Genomic DNA, 23,754 nt, shown 5'->3' with positions numbered 1-23,754 from the left:
GCGGACATTTTTCAAACGAATTAGAAGTTGAAGATTTTCGTCAATTGTTGGTGAATCAAATTTCATTTGAGCCTGTGGAACAGAATAATTCCTGGCATCAACAATTGAACATTTTAATGCTTTCAAAGCAAAACCAATATTCACTTCGTTTTGCAAATCAAGCAAATCATAGGGTTTAAAACTGATTCATGTGAAAAAGAAAAAGTTATTGGAAGATGGTCAAAATCAAAGCCAGCATGTGTGATCAAATCACTACATACATGACTTTGATCTGTTAGCACCAAATCAATTGTTGAAGGGTTTCTTACAGAAGAAAAGCATGTAGGACTATTTGGAGACAAAATAGAATAGTATCATTAAGAACAATCATTGAATAAAATTTTGCCATTGGAATTACTTTGAGAATTATTCCATGAACGATGTTTAGCGTTAAAATCGCCGATTATAAAAAAAATTCGAACGATTTCTGGTGAGTTTTTGTAAATCACCTTTAAAATAATTTTTGTGCTCGCGTGTGCATTGAAATGGTAAATATGCTGCGGCAATAAATAAAATCCCAAGTTCAGTTTGAACTTCAATTCCCAAAGTTTCAATAACTTTCGTCTCAAGATGGGGAAGAGCACGATGTTTGATTCGGCGATGAATAACAATTGCAACTCCACCGCCGGAACCCTGAATCCTATCATATCTATGAACCACGTAATTGGGATCATATTTTGATTTTATGTTAGGTTTCAAAAATGTTTCAGTAATAATTGCAATATGCACATTATTTACTGTTAAGAATTAAAAAGCTCATTCTCATTGGCCTTCAATGAGCGAGCATTCCAATTTAATATTTTAATTGTTTTATTTAAAATCATTGCTAAATTTTAAATTAGAAACAATTTTAATAGTAAAATATGTGACTATTTGAATGGCTTCAAGCATTGATTTTGCCTGCAACATGGCGTTCATAAGATCGAACATTGCCTGTTGCAAAAAAGAAAGTTTACCTGCCGTAATAGGCCCCAGGCAGTTGACATTAGAAAAAACCTTTTCGGCACCAATATTAGGTGGAGTAATAGGTGTACAATTATTTTCTAGCGTGTTTTGCTTACCCATATTAGCGGTCATTTTCGAACTACCAACACAAGGCGGTATAATGTTCGAACTACATGTAACCTTTGCATAAGTTGAACGGGTATGCAAAGGAGTAGGTAAACTATGCGTCACTGGTACGCTTGGAGAATTTTGTTTTGAATTTTGCTTACCTTGCCTTGCCTTAACAATTGCTAAACGGGCTGGGCATTGATAAAAATTCGACATATGGTTGCCGTTACAATTCGCACAGCGAAAATTTTTACTCTCTTTCACAGGACATGTGTCCTTTTTGTGAGAAGAGTCTCCACAAATGAGGCATTTTTGGTCCATGTTACAAAACTTTGAACCATGGCCATAACGCTGGCAAACACGGCATTGGGTGATATGCTTTTCACCTCAGCCAAACTTTCGATATAATTCCCATTTTACACGCACGTTATATAAAGCATGTGCTTTTTCAACAAATTTTAAGTTATTAACCTCACTGCGGTTAAAATGAATTAAATAATTTACAAGGTAAATTCCAGTTCGCTGACTGTTCTCGCCTCGTGATTTTTGTTTCATCAGAATTACTTGGGTAGGGGCTATACCAAGTAATTCTGTCAAAGTAATTTTGATCTCATCAACGGTTTGATCGTTGGTGAGACCTTTCAATACGACCTTGAACGGCTTGGCGCTCTTCGTATCATATGTAAAAAATTTATACATCTTTTCAGTTACATACTGAATAAGACGATTCCAATCTTTCAATGTTTGGGCCAGTAAACGGCATTCGCCTCTTCGGCCAATTTGATAAGTAACTTTGACGTCGGAGAGAAACGTAGAAAGTTCTCTTTTAAAAATATTAAATTCAGAAGCAATAGTTACCACAATAGGTGGAACTTTCTCCTTTTTTACAGAAATTTCACTTTGAATAGTTTTACTTTCGAACATTTCAATTGCGCCGGCTTCTCGCTCAGGCAGAATATCTTATATAAATTTTCACTGCATAAGCTAGTTTCATAAAGAGGTGCCTCTCTTTTCCTCCCCGAAGCGATGCGTGGTTTCTTTTTTCGTCCTGCCATTTCAGGTGATACGAAAAAAGTTCAAAAATAATATCAAATTGCAAGTATTGAGAAAAAAAGAAATAGGTAGTCTTGAGAAAAACTGATGTAAGTTAACTTCCAGGTAATCTTTAAAAGACACACTGACAAAACACAAACTTTGAAGCTATAGGCAGTCAAAGACCAGTCCACAAGCAACCGAAAATACGTCTGATCTGTCGGGCAGCTCAAGACGCACTGCAACAGTTTTATTTATTGTCGCTCATCGCTTTTCCATTCAATCGAATCAAAAGGTTATAATAGCTGGACTTCAATTCCCGGGAGGTCGAATACATCGTATGCTGCGTAATGAAAATTATGTGTGTTGGTACTGGAGTATCTGTTGTCTCTAATGAAGTACCGTGCTGCAGAAAATAAAATTAGCGGGTAGCATTGGCGCGTCTAAGGCCTGTCATAACATGATCTTATACAGTAACTTTTCGCTAACTGGGCTAAGAGCTTCTTCTTCACTTTGTTTTGGTTGGACAGGTGACAGTAACCATACATCCATCGAATAAACGAAGAGCACTTGCCAGTTATCGCAATCGTCTCGCTAACTGGGATGTCATTTCAATCGTAAATAAACATCGAGAGGGATTTTGATGATCAGCAGACTAAAGCTGCTTTGCGACAACTTCACAAATGATTTAAATTTTCAAGTTGATCGCCAGACAGTTCTATTCGTGTTGTTACTGTTTATGTTGCTATTAGATCCCAAACTAGAAAGTTAATCGCGAAACCAACAAGGAGCAGCGCAACATCGTTTAATGTTTCCCATTCACATGCCCCCGATCGTTTTGATCATTGACGCTTGTTGTATTTTAAACTGAAAATCGTTCAGTTAGCGAGCGCCCAGTTAAAAAGAAGCCCAGTTAGCGAGAGGCTACTAGCAATGGGCAAAATCGATCCGATTTTTGTAAAATCGATCTTTTCGGGCCGATCCATCGATTTTTTGAATCGATTTCTCTGCGCGCGATCTTCTACTGAATCGATCCTTTGGATGGCAAGATCGTTTTTTTTTTCGCCTGAAAAATAAATGTGTGCAAAACGGATTGAAGACAATAGTGATTGCATTTATAGTTGCTAACGTAATCTGCGGCCGAATTCCGAGAACACTTTTTTTTGAAGAGAAGAAAGTTTCTTCATTGATAGTATACAAATTTTTTTTCTTCTCGGAAGAAGTGTGTGCTTGGAACTCGGACACTGATCTGAAAAATGTGTCAATTTTTTACCGGGATGACCATAGTTGAAGAATGGGCTAAAGTTCAATAGACATGAAACCGAGGAAAACGTATTTCAAATGTTTTTGCTGGTTAAAAAAATTGTCTACGTCCATGACAACTTTTTTCATGAGTATGTCACCACCCCCACAAGGTTCCAGAATATCCAGCTTTCCACGAACGGTAATGGCGGATAGGGCACGCTGCCCATTTTGACGTTTTCTGTAGGTCAGGGAAGCTGGATAACCTTGTCGTCGAGCTGAAAAAGAACAATCCGCAGCCAAATTAAGTCCCTCCAGTATTTTTAACGCAGTAACCATATTTTTGCCTTTGTAAACGCGACATCAATAGACAAACCCGTATGAAATTTGGCTAATACGCATGCGTTGTGAAATATATCAAGGATTAGGGGTGGGTGGAACGGCTCTTTTGCAAGAGCGGCTCTGAACTAACTCATGGTTCACAATGATTCACGAGCGTTGACAGTTCGTGTTGTCTCGGTAAACTTCGGGTTCACACGAACCAAACAGTTCTGCTGCGCTTAAAGAACCGTGGTTCTTTTTCGTGAGCTGTTCGTTCTTTCGCTCTTTTCTAAGAACCGGTTCATATGAACGGCTAGTGATAAGTTAGCACCTCGAACTGAATATAAATTACCGACCACAAGACCGCCTCGAAAGTTTGACATATATTGTATACAATCATTACTAACTGATTGGTGTAGATTGGGGTGGCAATGGACTTTGACAGTTTTATTTAGAAGTAGTGTTCAATGTTCACAGTTAGCAAAATTTCGATTTTTGGATAACACCCGACCTTGACGTTTTATGTATTTCTAATAACCCGTTCACATGATGTAATATTGCTCATCTTGATTTCAGATCCCATACTCCAAATTTTCCGTGAAAACTAGATGTATGTATGTTTCAAGATACGCGATATCACGTGATATCTGCTATAGTGTGAACAAGGCATAAGACATTTGGCACAAAAAAAAACTATTACAAACTGTGCTTTTATTCAGAAGTCGAGAAAGTGAAATTTAGACCAAATACTCCTAAATACCGATTGAGCTGAAATCTTGCATTGCATTGGATATTGAATTTACCATTTTGGACATTAGCCAACATTATTTCATATTTGCTACCTCTGCAAGTGCACTTTTTGAAAATTGGCTTCCGTAGGGATGTTGTTTACTATCGTTGTGGGTGTTTACTATCAACCACCAATTTTTTGATTTCGGTAGAAAAGGCATATGCGCTTATTTTTCAACTATGAGTAGCGGGGTACTCGTTAACTCAAATATTGCAAAAGTTGAATTAAATGTTCGTGCATATGCCGTGCTGCATTCTGTTCTGCATTGTGTCACGCTCGCCATTTTTGTTTATTTGAGTTTGTGCTGCGGATGTTCCGATTTTTTTATGAATTGGGTTGTTCAGCTTTATCAGTTTTTTCTCTCATCTGGAGGATCTGAATTTTCTAAGTAAAACGTGATTTTAAAAAAAAATATATCATTGTCCTTCGCTTTTTAAATCACGATTTGAAACTGCTTGAAATTTGCTCGAAACCGCTACAATGACAGATCGCCCAACTACCAACTGTCATTGTAGCGATTTAGAGCTTTTGTTTTTTTCTTAAAAACCGAAGGAAAATGATTAAAGTTTTGAAAAATCACGTTTTACTTAGAAAGTTACACTCTTTTGGATGATATATAAAAATCGGAAATCCGTGAATAGCTAAACAACCCAATTATACAGGTTTGGATTGCTCTTAGTGCATCCGAAACAAAAGACCATTTCACGAACTCACAGGTGTCACGGATCCTGCTGACGTTGATGATGCTTTCACGTGCATTATGTCAGCGGTTCCAAACTTTCTGTCAAAATTTCGTTCATGAATCAAGTTCACAAACGTCTCGTGAAATGGTCTATGGGATGAGCGACAACGAGACTTCTTAGAAGAAAAAAACCGCCAAAAGAGTACACGCGGTAAAAGAAGATGGCAATAAACTAAAAAAGCCGTATCGTTAGTAGATGTTGTGAACGAAAACTCGTTGAACATGATTGATACACCAGAAAACGCAAACAAAACAAAATCTCCATAAATATAACCAAAAAAGGTCGTAAAAAGCTTATACCGAACAAAAATCGATTTTTTGTTGAATCGATTTTCCAGCCTCGATTTTCTTATGAAACGATTTTATTTATTTTGATTAATCGATGCAGGAGAATCGATTTTTTTTTCAAAGATCGCCCATTGCTAGAGGCTACTGTACCGGTACGACATCTGGTGGCGCAGTCGATGAGGTAAATAAACATTTCGAAATCGTTGTATTTTTTGGTTTTTTCAATTATTTAGTCAAATTATTAAATTTTTCCCGAGTTGTCCGACCCAATTGAAAAATTCATTAATTAAATTTATTTAATGTAGTTATATATAGATTACCATTCCCAGAATACTGCTTTTGGAGACAGCACTTTTATTTCGTTCCAACGGTTTTGCTTACTCAGTGGGCGAGTAGCTCGGGGTTTCCCTATGCGTAAACAAAACTTTGATACGCTATTCCTCTTGCTTGGACGCTAACATAAGAAAGAAAAGCTGTGGCAGTCGTTTTTGCTGCCAGTTATTTTTTTTTTTATTATGTTAGGTACAGAATTCTGTACCTATTCGATACCATATACTTTGATGTTTCTAATCACCTCCCAATGAGATGGATTTTTCTCACTAGGGCTTATCTGTAGATGTCCAATAAGCAAGCATATTCTATGGGTATAATGGTAATCAACACTACGCTCGTTTTGGCTAGTGGAAGTGTACTTGATAAAAGTTTGAGTAGAAAATTTTTGAACGCTGTTTATGAATAACGCCCAATCATTTTTCTCACAGTGAGAAGGTCTACGCTGCTGGCTGGCTGTCAAAGCAAAGTCGAAAACATTACTCACGAATCACGAGCAGCAAAAGAGAGAGCGAGAGTGAGGAGAGCACGCACCGAATTACAAAACAATAATTCCCCACATGCAGGAGGTAATGAGGTGGTGATGGAGCAGAAAGTGCAAAGAAGTGATTTTAGAAGCAGTAAAAGCAGTTCGGACACTTATTATTACTAAGCTCTTCAGCAGTAGTGCCACCGACGGGCAACGGACAATTCAACGGTTTACACAAGCAGCAAAGACAAATTCGAAGCACCTTCGACTGATCAAGGCCGTCGTTCGGTTGGCAGAGATTGTTCGTGTGATTACGACAGAGAGTCTCCGTCTATCATCGACCCTGATTGTGGGTACTGTTGCCGACGTGAAAACTGTGCCTGTGCAGAAAGGTGGAGTCGAAGAAAAATCATCTTTGTTTACGCTTCAAATCTACGCCTCGTATTTCCATACATGGCTTAATTGCTGGGTGCCACAAAACGACGGACAGTGGCGATACCAAAATTTATTATTCGATTCTCTTATCAGTGAAGAGTGTAGTGCGTTGCTGAAAAAAGCTGTTTTTTATCATGGAATTCTAAAAAAAACACGAACAGTGACCTAGTGGCTATCTGCGAACGCAGAAAAAAAAGTTGTTTGCGTTGCAAATAGGCGAAAAGCAAGGTGGTAATTATGCGCTGGATTGTCAACCTTGAGGGTGGACCAAGGCGAGTAAATCACGCTTCGGTCGCCGTGGGAGATTACATTTACTCGTTTGGAGGCTACTGCACGGGGGAAGATTATCGCTCGACCAGTGCCATCGATGTCCACATACTGAACACGAACAATCTGCGCTGGACGCTGGCACCGTCGATGAAGGATGAGTACGGGGTACCGTGCAAACATCCGGAGGTACCTTTTCAACGGTACGGCCACACGGCCGTTGCCTACGAGAGCAAAGTCTACATCTGGGGTGGACGAAATGACGAAATCGTATGTGATATTCTATTCTGTTACGACACAAAAACGCTCAAGTGGAGCAGACCTGCCGTTACCGGGACTGTCCCGGGGGCAAGAGACGGCCATTCGGCTTGCATGTACGGCCAGCGAATGTATATTTTCGGTGGTTGGTTGAATTTATGACTAAACTTTTTTCATAGATTAATCTTTTCCTATATTTGATAGGTTTCGAGGAAAACATCGACAAATTTTCCTGTGATGTGCATTATTTGGACATGGAAACTATGCACTGGACGTATGTCGATACACGCGGTGATCCTCCTTCGTATCGGGATTTTCACTCGGCCACGATCGTAAACCACAAAATGTTCGTGTTTGGCGGTCGAGGCGATGCTTGGGGTCCGTATCACTCGCAGGAGGAGATCTACTGCCCAAAGATAGTCTGCCTGGATCTCAAAAGCAGCCGCTGGGAGATGCCAAATACTACGGGCGAGGAGCCGCTGGGAAGACGGAGTCATTCTGCATTTGTATACAACAACAAAATCTACATTTTCGGAGGATACAACGGAAATTTAGATATACACTTTAACGATCTCTATTGCTTCGAACCGGATCGTTACGTGTGGCGGCTGGTTCGACCACAAGGACAATCCCCAAGGGCAAGGCGAAGACAGTCGTGCTTGGTGATCGGTCAGCGGATGTATCTCTTCGGTGGAACATGGTAATTGCTATTGTTGTAGCCTTGAATGCACTGTTGAGTCAATGTTTTTTTTTCTCCCTAAACCAACAGCCCATCGCATCTGTCCGATCCAGCCTCGTACGATTATAGCGATACTCACGTGCTAGATTTCAATCCGACGTTACGTACACTCGCAATGCTTAAGGTGCTGGAGTACAAACTGGACACCTCCTGCCTGCCAAGGATAATCAAGTAAGAGAATATCTTTCTGCTTGTTTTATTAATTAATTTTCTGTTTTTCAATGATTTAGAATTGAAATGCGTAACATGACGACACCAAACAAAATCAGTCGATCGCTGGTAAGCGGCTAGGACCGTGAAGAGACGACTCTGATCCGCAGCTGTCAGGGTGTGATGTTTCGAGTACTGAGCATTCTGCTGGGTATTAGCAGGGAATTATGGTAAACACAATCAGTCATCACTTTCAATCATCAGGACGAGATCAGGACAAGTGGAAGCCCATGGTGTAAAATACAACAATAGAGGCGCTTGATTCCTTAGTATAATAAGCGGCTACTAGCTACTAGCAATGTGTGTTTGTGTAGATGTAGATTAACTTCAGTTTTCGTTCTTAAGCTGTACATAAGATTTATGTATTTTCAAATGAAATAACGATGCAAGTGGATGGTCGAGTTGAATGGTGAAGAAAGAAAATCTCAAAACAGTCATCAAAGTTCGTCCCTATTCTTAACAGGATTTTCGATTTGGGGAGGAGGGCATGGGTTATTTCAAAGTGCCGATTTTTCAAGCATCACAGCACTTGTTATAACTGCTTCAATTTTGTAGATTTTTTGCTCGATTTGCTAAGAAAATTATTACAGACAAAATTTTCTAGCGTATATTTTTGACGTGGGACACGTCTTTGTTTACTATACTGGGATGCATTCTGTAAAATTGGAAATGAAACGGGCAAATGTTGCGTCAGATTTCAAACGCTAATAACAGCATAACACATGATGGATAACAATAACCAATATGTTGTTGGATAGATAAAATGTATAACAATTTTGTAATGTGTTAATTATCACTCTAATTTCATTGCTAAGCGGTAAAATTGATAATAATTTCAATAACAAATTCACGCGAATAATGAACCAATTACATGCGAGCATTCCTAGCACAGACGACGTGAATGGACACCATCCGTTCCCTGTGATATTCCCTGTATCAATTTCGAAATAAAAATTGACAGAGTCTCCCCGTCCCAACAGGTCAATTTATTTTTGCTTCCATGAGCTTAGACTAATATGATGTCTCGAAGGTAAAAGTTATCCTAAAAGTTTGAAACAATACCCATCCTTGAACAATCACTAAACCTGCGTGTTAGGTACTGTAAAACCTAATAAAAACTGATGTCTTGAAAGAAAACATGCCAGTAAAAGCAACAGTACCAGTGGAGTATAGAACCGCAGGTCTCTCGTCGTCTATGATTGCATTGGTACTCTTCTATTCGTACTGCAGCAGTACTATTCGTATTGCAGTGGTACACTTTTGTTCGTACATTCGTACTATTCGTATGCAATTGAGGAAAAACTACAATGCTGCTGTTGATGGTGATTGAAAGTTTATTTCATAAATATGATTGCCATGAATTACTCAGCAAGAATTGTAAATTTTTGCAACGGATATTTATTTAATTTTATCTTCGATATTCACTAAATAATCTTGACCGGATAGTATCGAAAGAGTAAATTCCTAAATATATACATTTATAGAAGAGTAAGAACCTGCGAATGCTTGTGATTTTTTAGTTTATTTAGTAAGATTCGTACAGAATCTCTTTTTAAATTTCAAAATTGTTAGATTATATATTATTATTCTAAGCTTTACCATAATAAACGTATATTTCCTGTCTTCGTAATACAGCGAATGTAGTGGCAGGCAAATGAAAAAATTGTCAAGCAAAAATTAAAAATGTAATTGTGGATTTCTACGATTTTTTGCTGGAACTTGTTAGGAATTTTGTTCAAAATATTTTCTTATGTTTTGTAAGGGCTTCCATATTATTTTGAAAGTAAGATCCAAACTATAGATTTGATTTAGTTAGAGTTAAATAAGACAAAACCATTCATTATGATAACGTAAGCATTATTGGATTGGTTTTTGAGGATATAGAGATAATTCTGATTTTGACGCATTATGAGAAATTCTTGGTGCTTCTTCAACAAGCACGATATGCTTGTGCCTTGTTTAATACATATTTTTTTGCACAAAAAAAAAATACTAAAGGCATAATATCGCCAAATATAAATGATATTTCTTCGAGTGTTGTTGAATATATTCCAAAAATTGATTTCCAGGGGAGGCTGAAAATAAACACATTGATTCTGTCTGCAGACTCTGTATATTTTGTAACAAAAAATCCCCTAATTACAGTGTTTAGTCCCACGTCACCATTTCATACAACCCTAGGGCTGTATACCTTGTAGTATTTCTAATTGCTGAGAATATTTTAAATTTTTATTTAAATTTTGATTTGTTTTCAAATTACGCATTGATTTTTTTCGTGTTTTCAAAGTCTGAAACTCTGCACACTACAGAAAATCAATTCATTCTCGGGGCTTTGATATTTTATTCGTGTTTTTGAGCTACTTGACTTTTGTTTTGCGTTTATCATTGATCATGTTTTCATACATTTTTTTGTAACTTTGTACGTCTTTTACTTATTTTTTGTTAACGTCTCGTATTATTTGTGAGATTTCTTCTTTAAATTTTATTAACTGCATCGATGAAGAAATGTTAATTTTCAATTTCTGTGCAATGTTTTTAAAATCACTAGTGTTTTCACATTAACTCTAATCTTGATGACGTCTGAGACAAAGTCATCTGAGAAAAAAATAGATAAAAACCCGTTCTTTAACATATAATCTTATCAGATAAGAGACAAAGTCAGAAAAATCGGCATCGGGACAGGTTTACAACCAGGGAGATCTGGTAACTGGATCATCGGGAGATTTAAAAACAGTAAAAACGGCAATATTGCGCGAAGATTTTTCGCTACTTTTGCGGTTCTCATTTTCAATGAAAACAAGGAAATTACTGGTACTGATCCAGCTAGAGACATAGGAGATATGAGTATGAGAAAGACTTGTAAACCTCTTGAATCGAAAAAAGTATGCTGCATTGGTTTCAAAATGTGTATTTATTTGTTTCTTATATTGACAAAAAATGTGTTGAAAGGCCTTGGAAAGTCTTGAGCGTTTAGATAAAATACAACTGTAAAATAAATTACCGACCAAGTGAAACCTTAAAAAAAAGTGAAATTTCTTCTCTTATAATGCCAAAAAATTTATTAAGTTCTCCTCAAACCAAAAATACATCTTTTTATTCTATAATAGAAAGAATTGGCCCACTGTAAGCTGGCCACACTGTAGTCAAAAACAAAACAAGTACGCGTACTGATGGATGTTGATGCAGTTGCCAGAGCGAGAACGGATACCAGTTGTCTTTGTCCCACTGGGCAGATTGGCCACCGCCAATCACATTTTCCTCGCTCGCTCGTTCGCATTCGACAAATTGTTCGCGCTGAGGAAAGTTGGAGCTGTGGCAGCAGCAGCAGCAGTGAAAAGGTGAGCCATGCAGTAGCAGCTTTTGGAAAATGCGTAATTTTCGCACTTTCGGGATCGAAAATTTCACTGGAACGTGTACCCTCGCGCGTGGAATATAACAAACTACAGTGTGCGAGCATTTTCCAGCGGGATACGGCCTGGAAAATCTGCGATAAGATTAATTTTCCATGCTGGTGAAAAGAAAAAGAAACTTGCGCACCGTCATTAGCGAGTTTGACAGTAGCGCAGCTGTGCAGTGCCATCGTTTGTGAATGATGAAGAAGGAAAGTGCTGTGCAGAAGATAGAAACGAAACGTGTGAGTGGGCGGCGGTTGCGCGATCTGCACTGGCCTGCTGTGTTTGTGTCTGGAAATTGATTGCGTTCGAAATTGCGACTGATTGTGTGTATCATATAGAAGGTTCAGCGCTACACAGAACCGATAAATTATTTATTTCAATCGGTCGTCGAGGTTTAGTGGTAGACAAGACGACAGGTCCCTTCGCGGGAGGAAGCATGTGAATGTGTCATCGTTAAACAAATCGGAACTGGCTTTTGACGTGTACCAATGTGTTTTGATAGTGGCAATTGTCTGAGCTTTACAGTTCACCCAGGCTTGTTGAAGATCTGATAAACGTTTTTTTTTTAATGCTTGCACCCTTGCAGATACAGCAATTATTGTTTCCTTTCCATGTATCTCAGCTCGGGGCGGCAGCTGATGATTATATACAGCTGCATATCTCAGCTTTTTGTTCGCCGTTTTTCGCTGATAAAACGTAATACGATATCGCTTTCTCTCGATTAGATTTGATCAAACTGAAAGTTTGTCGTTCGAAATTTTCCCCGAACTTGCCATACTGCTGGATAACATCAGTAATTGATGTAGAATCGAACTTTGAAGGGCTTCGTTTGTCCTATTAAGTTCGTTCCGTCAGTACATCAGGCCATTCCTTTATTCAGCACCGCTTACGTTTACGTTTGTTATTGCTATTTCGCAGGGGGAGGTGCACAAACATCGACAAATCCGTTTATTTTTCTTCCGTTTTGTTCTTGTGCCATTTCTCGACTCGGCTCGGTTTCACGTGACAAGGTGCGTGTGTTTCGTTGCCAGGGCGGTTCAACACTCAACTCGAAGAAAAGAAATCGGCCACCAACCTTCCCGTGCCCGTGCTCCGAACAACTGCTGTCTCTTGTTTCGGTAGCTGCGTGTGAACAGAAAATCAATACCGCCCGCAGAACCGGCGTTGCTGTTCGGTGAGAAGCTGGTTGGGACAACAGGCGGCTACGATAGCCATCCCCACGGGTCTCCCCAGTTCTCCAATCGAATCGCCTCTTGTCGGGATGGCACAGCTTGGTCGGGCAGTAAAGAATTTGGAGCCACCGCGTCCACTGAAGTCTACCATAAAGCAGTCGCAACACGGCCACGTGCCGGTTTACGAGGTTCAATCAAGTGAGTATATCTTATACAGTAATTTTTCAAACTCAAATTTTTCATGACTAGTTTAAGTTATTTTGTGAAATTGGCAAAATATGGTGCACGTTTTCGGGGCAATGAAGTTAGTACTCGGCGACGCTTTCACGAAAACGAACAAGGTCAATATCGCTAAATATATCCTTGAACCGTAACGGTTTCGAAACAAAGCAGAAGGCGAATTGGTAAAAAGACTATCCACGTAATGGAGGTGTGATCAATACTGCTAGTGTTTCTCTTTTTCGCATAATTTGTTTGTTTGAGATAAAAATCCAAATAGATTGTTTAGGTGCGTCTATAAGGTTGAAGCTTTGTTATACCGTTCAACCTGTTGTAGAACAGGTGACGCAATTTGACCAAAATAATAAAGAGCCTACTGTGCCCTCTGATTTATTGGAAACGTGTACGAAGTAAATTTTTTCGCAGTTTGATCAAACGAACTCGCATGTACAAATCCCGCGTTAATCCAAGTAAACGGTGAATATAAACATTAGGGCGTCCCAGAATTGCACCAATTTTGGAATTCTCGGGCTCACCCTCTAAATGATAGAAAATGGTGTTACGCACATTTTTTAGTTCGGCAGCACCTCTGAAAAATGATGTTTTCAACTGGCCCCGACGATTTTTTTTTTAAAAATCGGGTTTTTTGTGTCATATCCAAAAAACATGTCTTGTTTAACTTTCCATGAAACCTACTCCTTTTATATTTTTTATAGGTTCCTTAGGGTCCAAAATATTAGGAAAAAAATGGTTTCGGTTGGTTCATAGTCAATTAGTTTTGCTGTAAATTTTTTGCCCTTCGGAAAAGTGATTTTTCAAGCATACTACGACATTCGATCGTCAAAAGTGGGTATTGAACCCAAAGCTATCACCAACTCAATATTGTCAAAATATGGGAAATTTCATGAGGAAAAAGTTTGCCGAAGACAATATGGCTCTAAGAAAACGTGATTTCAAGTTATTCGTGATTTACTGTGAAATTAAAAGATTAGTTTTTATGGTTTCTTACACTTAGATGTTTTTGTGCCGTATCACATAGTTATAAATCGAACTAAACCTAACTTTTAAGAATTGTGAAGCAAACAAATAACAATAATAATTAGGATCGAAACTTAGGAATTAGGCAACACAAAAATCAAATAAAATTATGATTATAAGTAACTAACAACTGAAGCTTTTGAAGAATTGTTTTGATGTTTGCGGTTTTCTGCTACAACCATTAGCAGCTGATGTTTTTCTTGGTCTGTTCTAGGACCAAATTCATTATATTCTCCTGCTACTCCAAGGGCTCGTTCTGCAGAATCGTTGATGACTTTCAAGCTTTAACATTTTGATTTGGCATCAAGATAATCTTTTCTTACTATCCAGGCCTTAGGATCGTTCTCGTTCAAGAAACTGCTATCAAGCCGCAGTATATCGAAAAATTGTAGTGACTTCTGTGTAACGTAATCTTCTAACTTTTTCGCTGGTGAAAATTTTCACTCTCGAAATATCGTTTTTACTGCTTTTCTTTTTTAGCCTTTGTACCATCTTCCTCTTCGAATTATCATCAACGTTATCATCGAAAAACGGCAGGCTAATATTGAGCTCCGACAGATTCCATAAAGGTTTTTCAAATTTCTGCGACGTGGATTTACTCAGTTTTTTGTCAGGGTATTTTTTCAAGCAATGCACGAACTTCAAATCGTTCAACGGCGCATTTGTGGCAATTGTAGCTTCGTACCACCCTTTTATGTAAACCTTAACCACAAAAAGTACGAATCTCAGAAGTTGATTGCAATCCACAATAAACTGCTCTCGGAACAGAAACATTTTCAGACCGTAGATGGCTTTGGCCTTCCATCTCGCATGATGTAGTGCACCAGGACGACGAAATACTTCTGGATCGCTATCTACGAAACACATTAATGAAAGCTCGAGGAGTTCTGTGTAGTCCTCGCGTGCGAATGGTTGCAGCAACATTTTCTTGCAAAAAGTAACGATGTTTGCCTTTTCTTCCTCACTAATTGTACCTTTAAGAAACGAAGAATTGTTGTACTTTTTTATCTAAAACACTCAATTTATTCCTACCTTTAGCGAAACCAGCGTAACTATCCTTGTCCAATCTGTCCCATTCACTTCGGAAAGATTTAAACAGAGAGTCGTCTGGAGAAGTCGTTGTTTGCTTGAAACACGTTTTGTATGCCGCCATTAAAACCAATTCATATACGTGATGTCTACACGGAAAATCCAGCAACTTCCTTCCGAGCTATCTTTCCAGGTTAACAGCAGCTCCATTCTTCTCTCCAGAGGTCACACTAGTTGTGTCGAAGCATTTACCACCGATTTTGTCAAGTAGATTCCATCTTTCCAAGCTTTGGAAAACTGTCTCTGCTTCCGTTTTCCCTGTCCCAGAGCTGATAAACGATGTACTGATAATTTGCTCAAGAGAATCAGTTCCAGTAACCACAACCGCTAGCTTTTCGGTCTTCCTTCTGTTAAAGATCATCTGCTTGGAGTCAAAGTGAACGACTAGAGCTTTGTTTCTTTGGAAGTTCTCTTGGATATTACCAACAATTTCTTGACGCGCCTAGAGCATTGAATAATAATGTAAAGTATAATATTTTAAATTATAGATTAGGCTACAAACCGCTTTGCGCTTTCTGTGAATAGTTGATTTACTTAAATTAAACTTTTTTGTGTCAAGACCATAAGCAACCGCTGTGGCTGCTAATACTCCAACTGCTTCTCGATTCGACACCCGAGCTCGGTCCAAATTTTCCACAACAGAATTCGTCAGCGGTTGTTGCCTCCTACTTCGACGAAGTTTCCTACTCGTATCATCTACGATAGCTTCTCCTACGTTTTCCACCAAACTTCTTGTTTTTTTCTCAACTTTATTTTCGTCACATTGCCTGCGGACCAAGGGCACACTGCTTGCGAAGGTGTTGGGAAACTCAATGGGAATTTTTCTAGCCACCTGTTGGCTCCAGAATTCGTGCCGGGTAAAATCGTTAAGAAGATTCTCCGCGATGTGATTCACGCTAATATTGAAAAACTGATCAAAATGCTTCTTTCTTATCTTCACTTCCGGCAATGCTGCTGATTTTTTCTTCAAAAATGCCTTCCTAAGACGCTGCCAACCTCCGACAAGCTTGGAAATCCGGCGAACAACGTTCCTTTTGAGCTGGTGCGGGAGACCAGCTTGATTCCAAACCGCCACAGCTTCGGTTGCCACGTTTTGAACACTTTGACCAACTGAATGATTTTGATTCTCATGCTGGTACCGAAAGTAGTTGGTGATTTCCATTTCTGACGGCAAATGATTTTTGGGTAGGCTCTTCCTCGCTATCCCAGTTATGAGATCCGACTTGAGATTCAATTTTGGCGACATAATGCTTTTTTTTCGTTCTGCGTTCAACGACAAACGACCGAAAACTGATGAAATGTTCAGTGGTTTTTCTCTTATATAGCCTTAAATGAAATTCCAGAAGCTTCGAACCTCTTGAAACTAAGGATGTTACTAAGCAACAGTCCAATAAACATTATTTTACATCTTACTAGGTCATTTGAACTCGACCAATTTGTTGTCAGATAACTCAGTTTTGTTTTTATTCGTTAGTAATTAAAATATAAACTATACATTCCGCAGTAAATCACGAATAACTTAAAATGACGTTTCTTTAGACTCATACTGTCTTCGGCAAACTTTTTCCTCATAAAATTTCCCATATTTTGACAATATTGAGTTGGTGATAGCTTTGGGTTCAATACCCACTTTTGACGATCGAATGTCGTAGTATGCTTGAAAAATCACTTTTCCGAAGGGCAAAAAATTTACAGCAAAACTAATGGACTATGAACCAACCGAAACCATTTTTTTCCTAATATGTTGGACCCTAAGGAACCTATAAAAAATATAAAAGGAGTAGGTTTCATGGAAAGTTAAATAACAAGACATGTTTTTTGGATATGACACAAAAAACCCGATTTTTTTTAAAAAATCGTCGGGGCCAGTTGAAACATCATTTTTCAGAGGTGCTGCCGAACTAAAAAATGTGCGTAACACCATTTTCTATCATTTGGAGGGTGAGCCCCCAGAACTTCTGACTTGATGCAATTCTGGGACACCCTAATAAACATGTTGGATTTTTTTTCTGGCTCTTTTTTTTAAATTCGACTACAATGTGAGATTATATCCTCGTGTTTTTACTTTGTGTTTACTTCGTGTTTTATGATTAGAAATAAGTTATTCTCAACTCTTTTTTTCTAGGATTTATGAGTCATTCATTATATGAATTAAACTGCATTTTATGTTTTTTAAACAATACTGAACACGCGAATGTCCGTCATAATTCAAACTTTAAAATATAAATATGTTTTTTTTTATTCAAGCTTGGAAGTTTACGAAACCGTGCAATCAACATTTTTAAAAACTCACAGTTTACAATCTGTGCTAAAAATGTTTCTTTGTACAGATTCAAAAAAGCATTTCAGACATCTTTATCAAATTATGGCATTCATTAAGCTCCAATCATTGCTTGCAAGAGGTCGCTGCTTTCGACGGCGAGTCGGTAGCCGATTTGGTCGGCTTCGATTTTTAATCTCTTATTGTGCGTCTGCATCACATTCTCGAATACCCTACTTTGACTAGTTAAGACTTTTGTAATTCAGACATCTGAACATTGAGCCGATATACACTTTCGTAATTTCGGTATTCCATACAATCTTGTGGATTAAACCAAATACCTATCAACCTTTTTTTCTAATTCTACACCATCACCAGTCGAAGAACTGATCACACTGACTGAGAACGTGGCCGCCAGTTTGAATAACGGCTGCAACAATGCGGACGGCATGAATGCCCTGCTGGCTAACCTGCGACTCTACGGACCCCAGCTGGAAAATGTCTCCAAGGATACACTGGATCGGGCGTTCGTCATCTTTCGCAACGCGTCCCAGGACGAACGGCTCAACATTATGACCCGGCTGAATCTGCTGGAATTGATCGAGCTACGGGCCAAGTCGTGGCAAGTGTCGGATGGTATTAACACTTACTACAAGCACAAGGCGACTAACGTGGAGGTTGGCTGCCAGCATCTTCCAACCGATAGATTTGGTTTTACTCTAGTTTTGTTTACCTCTTTCAGCCCGACGCCATTGGCGATTCATCGTTGTTAAGCACCTCCCCTCCTGGATTGTCTCTCGGACAACAGATGATCCCGTCGTTGTCTCCCGGTGAGCTGATTCGTGCCTCGGGCAAGTTCTCGAAACCGACGAAAATACCGGGCAAGACGTACTGCAAGGACGAGATTGTCATACGCAACGCTGATTCTGGAAAAGGTAGTATTGTTCTTTTCATGTAATTGCTTTGTGATCGAAGAAGATATGATTCTGAATCATATTTTACGAAGCAGCCACATTTTATATTCGTTAACGTAAGCTTTATTTCCACATCTCTGGACTGTGAACACCTATGCTAAGTAATGGGAATCAAGGGACGTAGAGTTCACATGATTGAGGAATTGAGCGAAACTGTTATATCGTTCCAAAGAGGTAACAGCCACCAGTTTGGCCTGCTTGTGTGTGTGTGAAAATTTGAGTTGGATAACTAATTGCACCGATTGACACTAATTATTTTCTCAGCATAATTACCACGCACCACTCATAATTCCATTTTTAAACCAATGTTAACCAAACCCTAATAATCGAAGAGAACAAACGGACAACGACATTGGGGAATTTCATTCCTTGAGACATTATCGAATTAGTCATCTTCACTACAGTTCACGTGTTTCAAAGGTCGCTGTTTTCTACATGCACTTTTTCCCGCTAGTCGCACTTTTTAGCTTGTAAGCTGATAACAGTACGTTCCGCATGACCTGTCACAATCCATGTGCAGAAGCGGTCCGCCCGATGATGCATTTTTTTTCATTATGTATTCCATTGCTCGATCCACATCATAGTTTGTTCTGGAGCTTTTTTATTTTGTCAATTTATGATAGTCGGTATATAAGTTGGCTCATGTTTTTTTTCCACTCACCCGCAGTAAATCCAGGTGCTAAGGAACGTCTTGTACAGATTACGGGCCCCAACGAAGAGAAAATCAAGTAAGTCATTTTAAATTGGCTTGATTAGAAACGTTATCCCACAACGGTCATTTCACGGCAGCTACGCGAAGCAATTAATCGAAGACACAATCCGTCGCAATGCATCACCGGTGCGACTGGAAACGTCCCAGGATGGATCGTGCAGCTCACTGGCTTCATCCGCTTCGGATGAGATGCTTCCCAGGCGACCACTGTCGGACGGTCCCAGTTCAATGTCCAGCAACCCGGCTTCACATCGTGGTGCTGCAATGGTGGCCACAGGCCAGCAACAAGCGGGGCCGCAGGCCGGTATTGGATTGAATCTTAATTTAAGCGGCGCTAGCAACAATGGCAACATGTATCAAACACAGCAAGGGTCGCAATACACTCACGCGAAGTTGACTCGAAATGGATCCCAGAACAATGGACAACAGCAGGCCGGAATATTGCTGCATAGTTTATCCACTAACGATGCCTCACTGGGTGAATACAAGTATACGGTTAATGTTGGCAGACATAATGTCAAAATTACTGGAGATTGTTTCGATTTAGTGAGGGTGAGTTAGCGTTTCTTTTCGTTTTTTTTCATTGATCGTTTAAATTCTGATTTTTTGCAGGTCGCCAAGTTGGTGTTGGATGACTATTTCAGCAGTAATGAATTTTTGGCTGCCGTCGAAATGGGCTCCAGCTTCGATGTGCCTGGGTCGCTGGCTTCCCCGGTGACACCGATGGCGGGACAGCATCCACTGATAACTGGTTCGCCGTTTGTAGACAGTGGTGTGGGTCTGGACGCTATGGCAATGGGAGGCAACTGCATTGAGGTGGACGACGATGTGTTTATTGTGGAACCACCGACACTGACCGGCAGCAGTGGCCTGAAATCGGGCGACAGCTCCAGCTCGTCAAACTCGACGCTGGTTAGCGCGTCGGCGCCGGTGAACAACGGGCTCAGCCGATCGCGGAGAAGCCATTTCTCCCGCAAGGACAGCGCACCGGATGGCATTAAGGATGGTGCTGGCGGCGTGGGCACGCCAGCTTCAACGAATGACGATTCTAGTCCAGGTAAGTTATATACTATAAGTGAAAAAGTTATCAACTCATTGCTAATCGTTTGATTTCTTTCAGTGAGAATCGTCCATGAATACGAACGCTTGATCTACTACTCCAAATCTCCCCACTCATGGGCTCTGCCACGTGATTGGCTGAAGATCTGCGATAAACTACCGTATCTAGTACGAAACAAGGTAAACGACAGTTCCGTGACCGGAGAGGACGACCAGTCAGAAGACCAAGACTGCACACTAACTCCGTCTACTACTAAGTCGGAATGTACAAGTTGTCATAATTCTACCACCAACATCAGTACTAACAACGTCGTTACCAATAACAAACTTGGCAATGGCCAGCGCGATACTAACAATAACAGCACCACTAGTGACAATAACCTTTACTATCACCCAAACCATCAGCAACGAAGAGCTCAATACCTATCGCGGGGTTTCCTCAATCGGCATTCCTCCAATCACACCGGTAGCTTCGACACAGTCACTGGTAATAGCAACTATCAATCTTGTCAAAAGCAAACCTCGATGTACTGCGCCGGTAGCGGTACCAAACGATCGGACGTTATTCAGTATCGGCTGGTTCGGTACAAATCGACCAGCGATTGAGCGTTTACCCTGATAGACGAATCAAAGAAAGTTGTTTTAACCTTTTAAAGTTTTATAATACTCAGAGTTTAAATCAAATCATTTCGAATGATTTGTATGCATACTGTAAATAACTAAATCTTATGTGATAAAGAATCAAATAATACTCCAGTGCTCAGGGCCGGATAAAGACGGTGGGGGGCCCGGGGCAAATTTGTTTGTGAGGCCCTCTTTTCTAAAAACATTTGGAGGTAACGTCCTGAAAGGTGACGAGCAAAAAAAAAAGGTCGCCCAAGGACTAGGGGGGCCCCTTGAATCGGGAGGCCCGAGGCATTTGCCCCCTTTGCCCCCCCCCCCTCAAGTCCGGGCCTGCCAGTGCTTAAGAAAATGGTTTGGACTTCGAATTTACCGTCGTCAGAGAGAGATGTGACGATTTTCGAAATTAGACTATTAGACTTTCGGTACTTGGTTGCACGAACGAACAAACAAAATCAACGAATTAACGAAGCCTTCCAGTGTGACGTGCCGAGTGTACAGTAATAGTTAACAATAACCGAGGTTAACCAGGTTGTATCATAACTAAAAGACACCAAATGTCGTCATTTGCTATAATAATACACACAAACACTGTATGTGCACTTTTCATCCTATTCAGTACTGCTTTTAGTTTAGTTAAGTTGAATGAAGCAACAACAAAATTTATTCTAATACACTCTCACCTGTGAATGTCGCACTAAACCGCGTGGTCACAAGCACCCATGTAAGTATACTCTCATCGTACTTTTCTGGTCGTTCTAAGAGGTCTCTAAAAATTATGGTTTTGTTACTTAACTTTTTTTTTGTCAAAATTCAAATAGACAAAAAGAATTGGTTTCTACTGAAACTTTGTTTAAAGTTACAAAATAGTGCTTGATACTTTGAAAGTAACAAAACCATCATCGCATTAATGGGTATCTTTTGAACTTTTCATTTCTGTACAGGTTCTTTCATATTATCTAACCTGTGAAACCTGAATATTATTTATTAAAATGAGGCTTGAGTCAGTTAGAATCTAGAATCATTGTAGCGCTTCTAGTAATCATATGTGGATTTTTTTGACATCACTTGGTTTTCGAATGAAATCCCACGGGATCTGGTCGGATTCTAATTGACTCATATTTCAATTTATTTAAAAATAAACCTCCATAAGTTAGGTTGCACTACATCCGTGACCGGTTATTACAAACAGTTCCTAATCATTACCTTATCTATTTGTCCTCTCCTGCCACAGGACCTCGACGACGACAAGAACCGCTTCAATGGTGACGCATTCTTGGTACTGAGAAAGCAAACCACTGCAGAGGGTGGTTTAGAACAGAACGCGGATTCGGCGGATCGAAACGCTGGCGAAGGTGACATGGCGTCCGCGACGACGACGACAACAACAACAACACCAACAACGACGACGATTGGGGCGAGTGAAACTGATAACATCACTACCAGTGGAACCGCCGTCGAATCGTCGAAGCAGTAAAAGCTTGCGCTTTCCTCAGGCGAGACAGTGAAAGTGACTGTACGTTCTCGAATTGGCTAATGATGGCACCTCCAATGTACTCTCCAATTTAACCAACAATATCAAACATTGGAGGTTCGTAGTATGTACTTCAAAAGATAGGAAACCTATACATAATTGGCCTACAATTAACTAATCTTCCGTATTATAAACTGAAACCTTAGGTTAGTCACGTCTCGCAAACCAAAATTTCTTTCTCTGCTTGTCTATGCAAAAGAGGGCAACAACAAAAAGTCTAACATAGACTGGGTTCGATCAACTTTCGAAACTACAGTGATATACCTAGTTTATCTATGAGATTAACACTACTCGAACGTAAGCAATAATAGTAGAAAGGTATTTTTCTACAAAGATGGACGAATGATCCCATTAACCCAAAAAAAAAATCTAAATCTCTCTTCGACCTTCGACATTATTCAATGTTTTATTTGATTATTCTTTAGCAAACAAATTGTTATTGCTGAAACAAAAAAAATATCCTGAAAGCTGTGTATTAACAATTGTCTAGTCTCCAAGAAGCAAATCAACATTCATATTTTTCGAAAAGATTTCACACATTTTATTAAAGCAAATGCGGATTGAATCCGTATGCAATCCTAGTTTCACTTGGACTCGATTTGGTTGTTTGGCGTAGGTAAACATGCTTTGAATTTTACTGTTGTATTTGTCTTTTGATCATTTTGTTTAATTTTTATACTGATTCTATTTATTTCATCTCCTCCCTTAATACCATTATTATTATTATGATTATTATTAATATATTAAAACGAAACTTATAAATGTTATTTAATTTTGTTCGCTAATTTATATAGGTATTTATAATGTCCAACAAAAACAAAAAGTGTCGTGTTTGTCTCCTAAATTTTCAACTTTCAAAAACATGCTAGAACTGATCAAACCAAAACTGATTTAACAAACGTTGAGAAGATGGCTCACCCTCCTTATTTGTCTTTCTCAACTGCTGCACTGAATTGATGGTTGCTGAAACGCAATGTAACAGCTTCACGGCGAAGGTTATAGGAAAACGAAAAGATTATATGTCAATTTACGAGAAAAAATAATCAAAAGTTTTCGTTGTCTGAGAAAAAGAAAAAGCAGTACTATTTACCATTTATTCAAACCAGTCTCTATTTACATTTATACCCTCACAAAAGCAGTTAGAAAAAAAATCTAGAAAATGAGCTTAACCAAGTGTACTACCGATCGCGAAACGCGATCAGGATGAGAGGGTCTACTAATAAAACGAGATTTATTTTTTTGTATGAGCTTCACTTGTTTCAGGGAGATAGATTGAGAAATGATAAGTTAATGACTTGAATATCGATACTGGAAACCTAATTACCAATGGTTCGAGGTGGTACTGAACAGAGGAGAATTTGGAAAGGATGGAAAAGATACACCACCTTTAGACGAGGTGAAAAAGCTTGGAGAGAGCTGAAGAACCATGAGGCACAACGGCCAAACTTTTCAAATAATTCTCTCCC

At 39.3% G+C, this 23,754-nt stretch overlaps 2 protein-coding genes across 4 annotated transcripts; both read left to right on the top strand.

Moving 5' to 3' along the window:
* The first annotated feature begins 6,357 nt into the window (after positions 1–6,357).
* Positions 6,358–8,609, top strand: LOC129726453 (kelch domain-containing protein 3). The gene is made up of 4 exons (XM_055683163.1): positions 6,358–7,411; positions 7,471–7,966; positions 8,036–8,176; positions 8,236–8,609. Exons 1-4 carry the CDS (start codon positions 6,979–6,981, stop codon positions 8,294–8,296), a joined length of 1,131 nt encoding a protein of 376 aa, XP_055539138.1. The 5' UTR covers positions 6,358–6,978; the 3' UTR covers positions 8,297–8,609.
* Positions 8,610–11,437: 2,828 nt separating this feature from the next.
* LOC129726448 (eukaryotic translation initiation factor 4E-binding protein Mextli) lies at positions 11,438–23,532 on the top strand. Of its 3 annotated transcripts, none has more exons than XM_055683148.1 (10): positions 11,439–11,553; positions 12,529–12,980; positions 17,767–18,065; positions 18,131–18,323; positions 18,465–18,536; positions 19,030–19,090; positions 19,152–19,626; positions 19,687–20,131; positions 20,195–20,620; positions 21,989–22,177. In XM_055683148.1, the coding sequence occupies exons 2-10, from the start codon at positions 12,872–12,874 to the stop codon at positions 22,021–22,023; spliced, it is 2,115 nt and encodes a 704-aa protein (XP_055539123.1). In that variant the 5' UTR covers positions 11,439–11,553; positions 12,529–12,871; the 3' UTR covers positions 22,024–22,177. The 3 variants fall into 3 exon arrangements, with proteins under 3 accessions (XP_055539124.1, XP_055539123.1, XP_055539125.1); XM_055683150.1 differs by having other exon boundaries at positions 11,441–11,553; positions 20,195–20,313; positions 21,989–23,532; XM_055683149.1 differs by lacking the exon at positions 18,465–18,536 and having other exon boundaries at positions 11,438–11,553.
* The last annotated feature ends 222 nt before the right edge of the window (positions 23,533–23,754 follow it).

The sequence above is a fragment of the Wyeomyia smithii genome, chromosome 3 (genome assembly GCF_029784165.1).
Source record: "Wyeomyia smithii strain HCP4-BCI-WySm-NY-G18 chromosome 3, ASM2978416v1, whole genome shotgun sequence".
In the NCBI taxonomy this organism is placed as follows: domain Eukaryota; kingdom Metazoa; phylum Arthropoda; class Insecta; order Diptera; family Culicidae; genus Wyeomyia; species Wyeomyia smithii.
The sequence above is the reverse complement of the archived record's forward strand: the minus strand, read 5'-3'. Positions and strand labels throughout refer to the sequence as shown.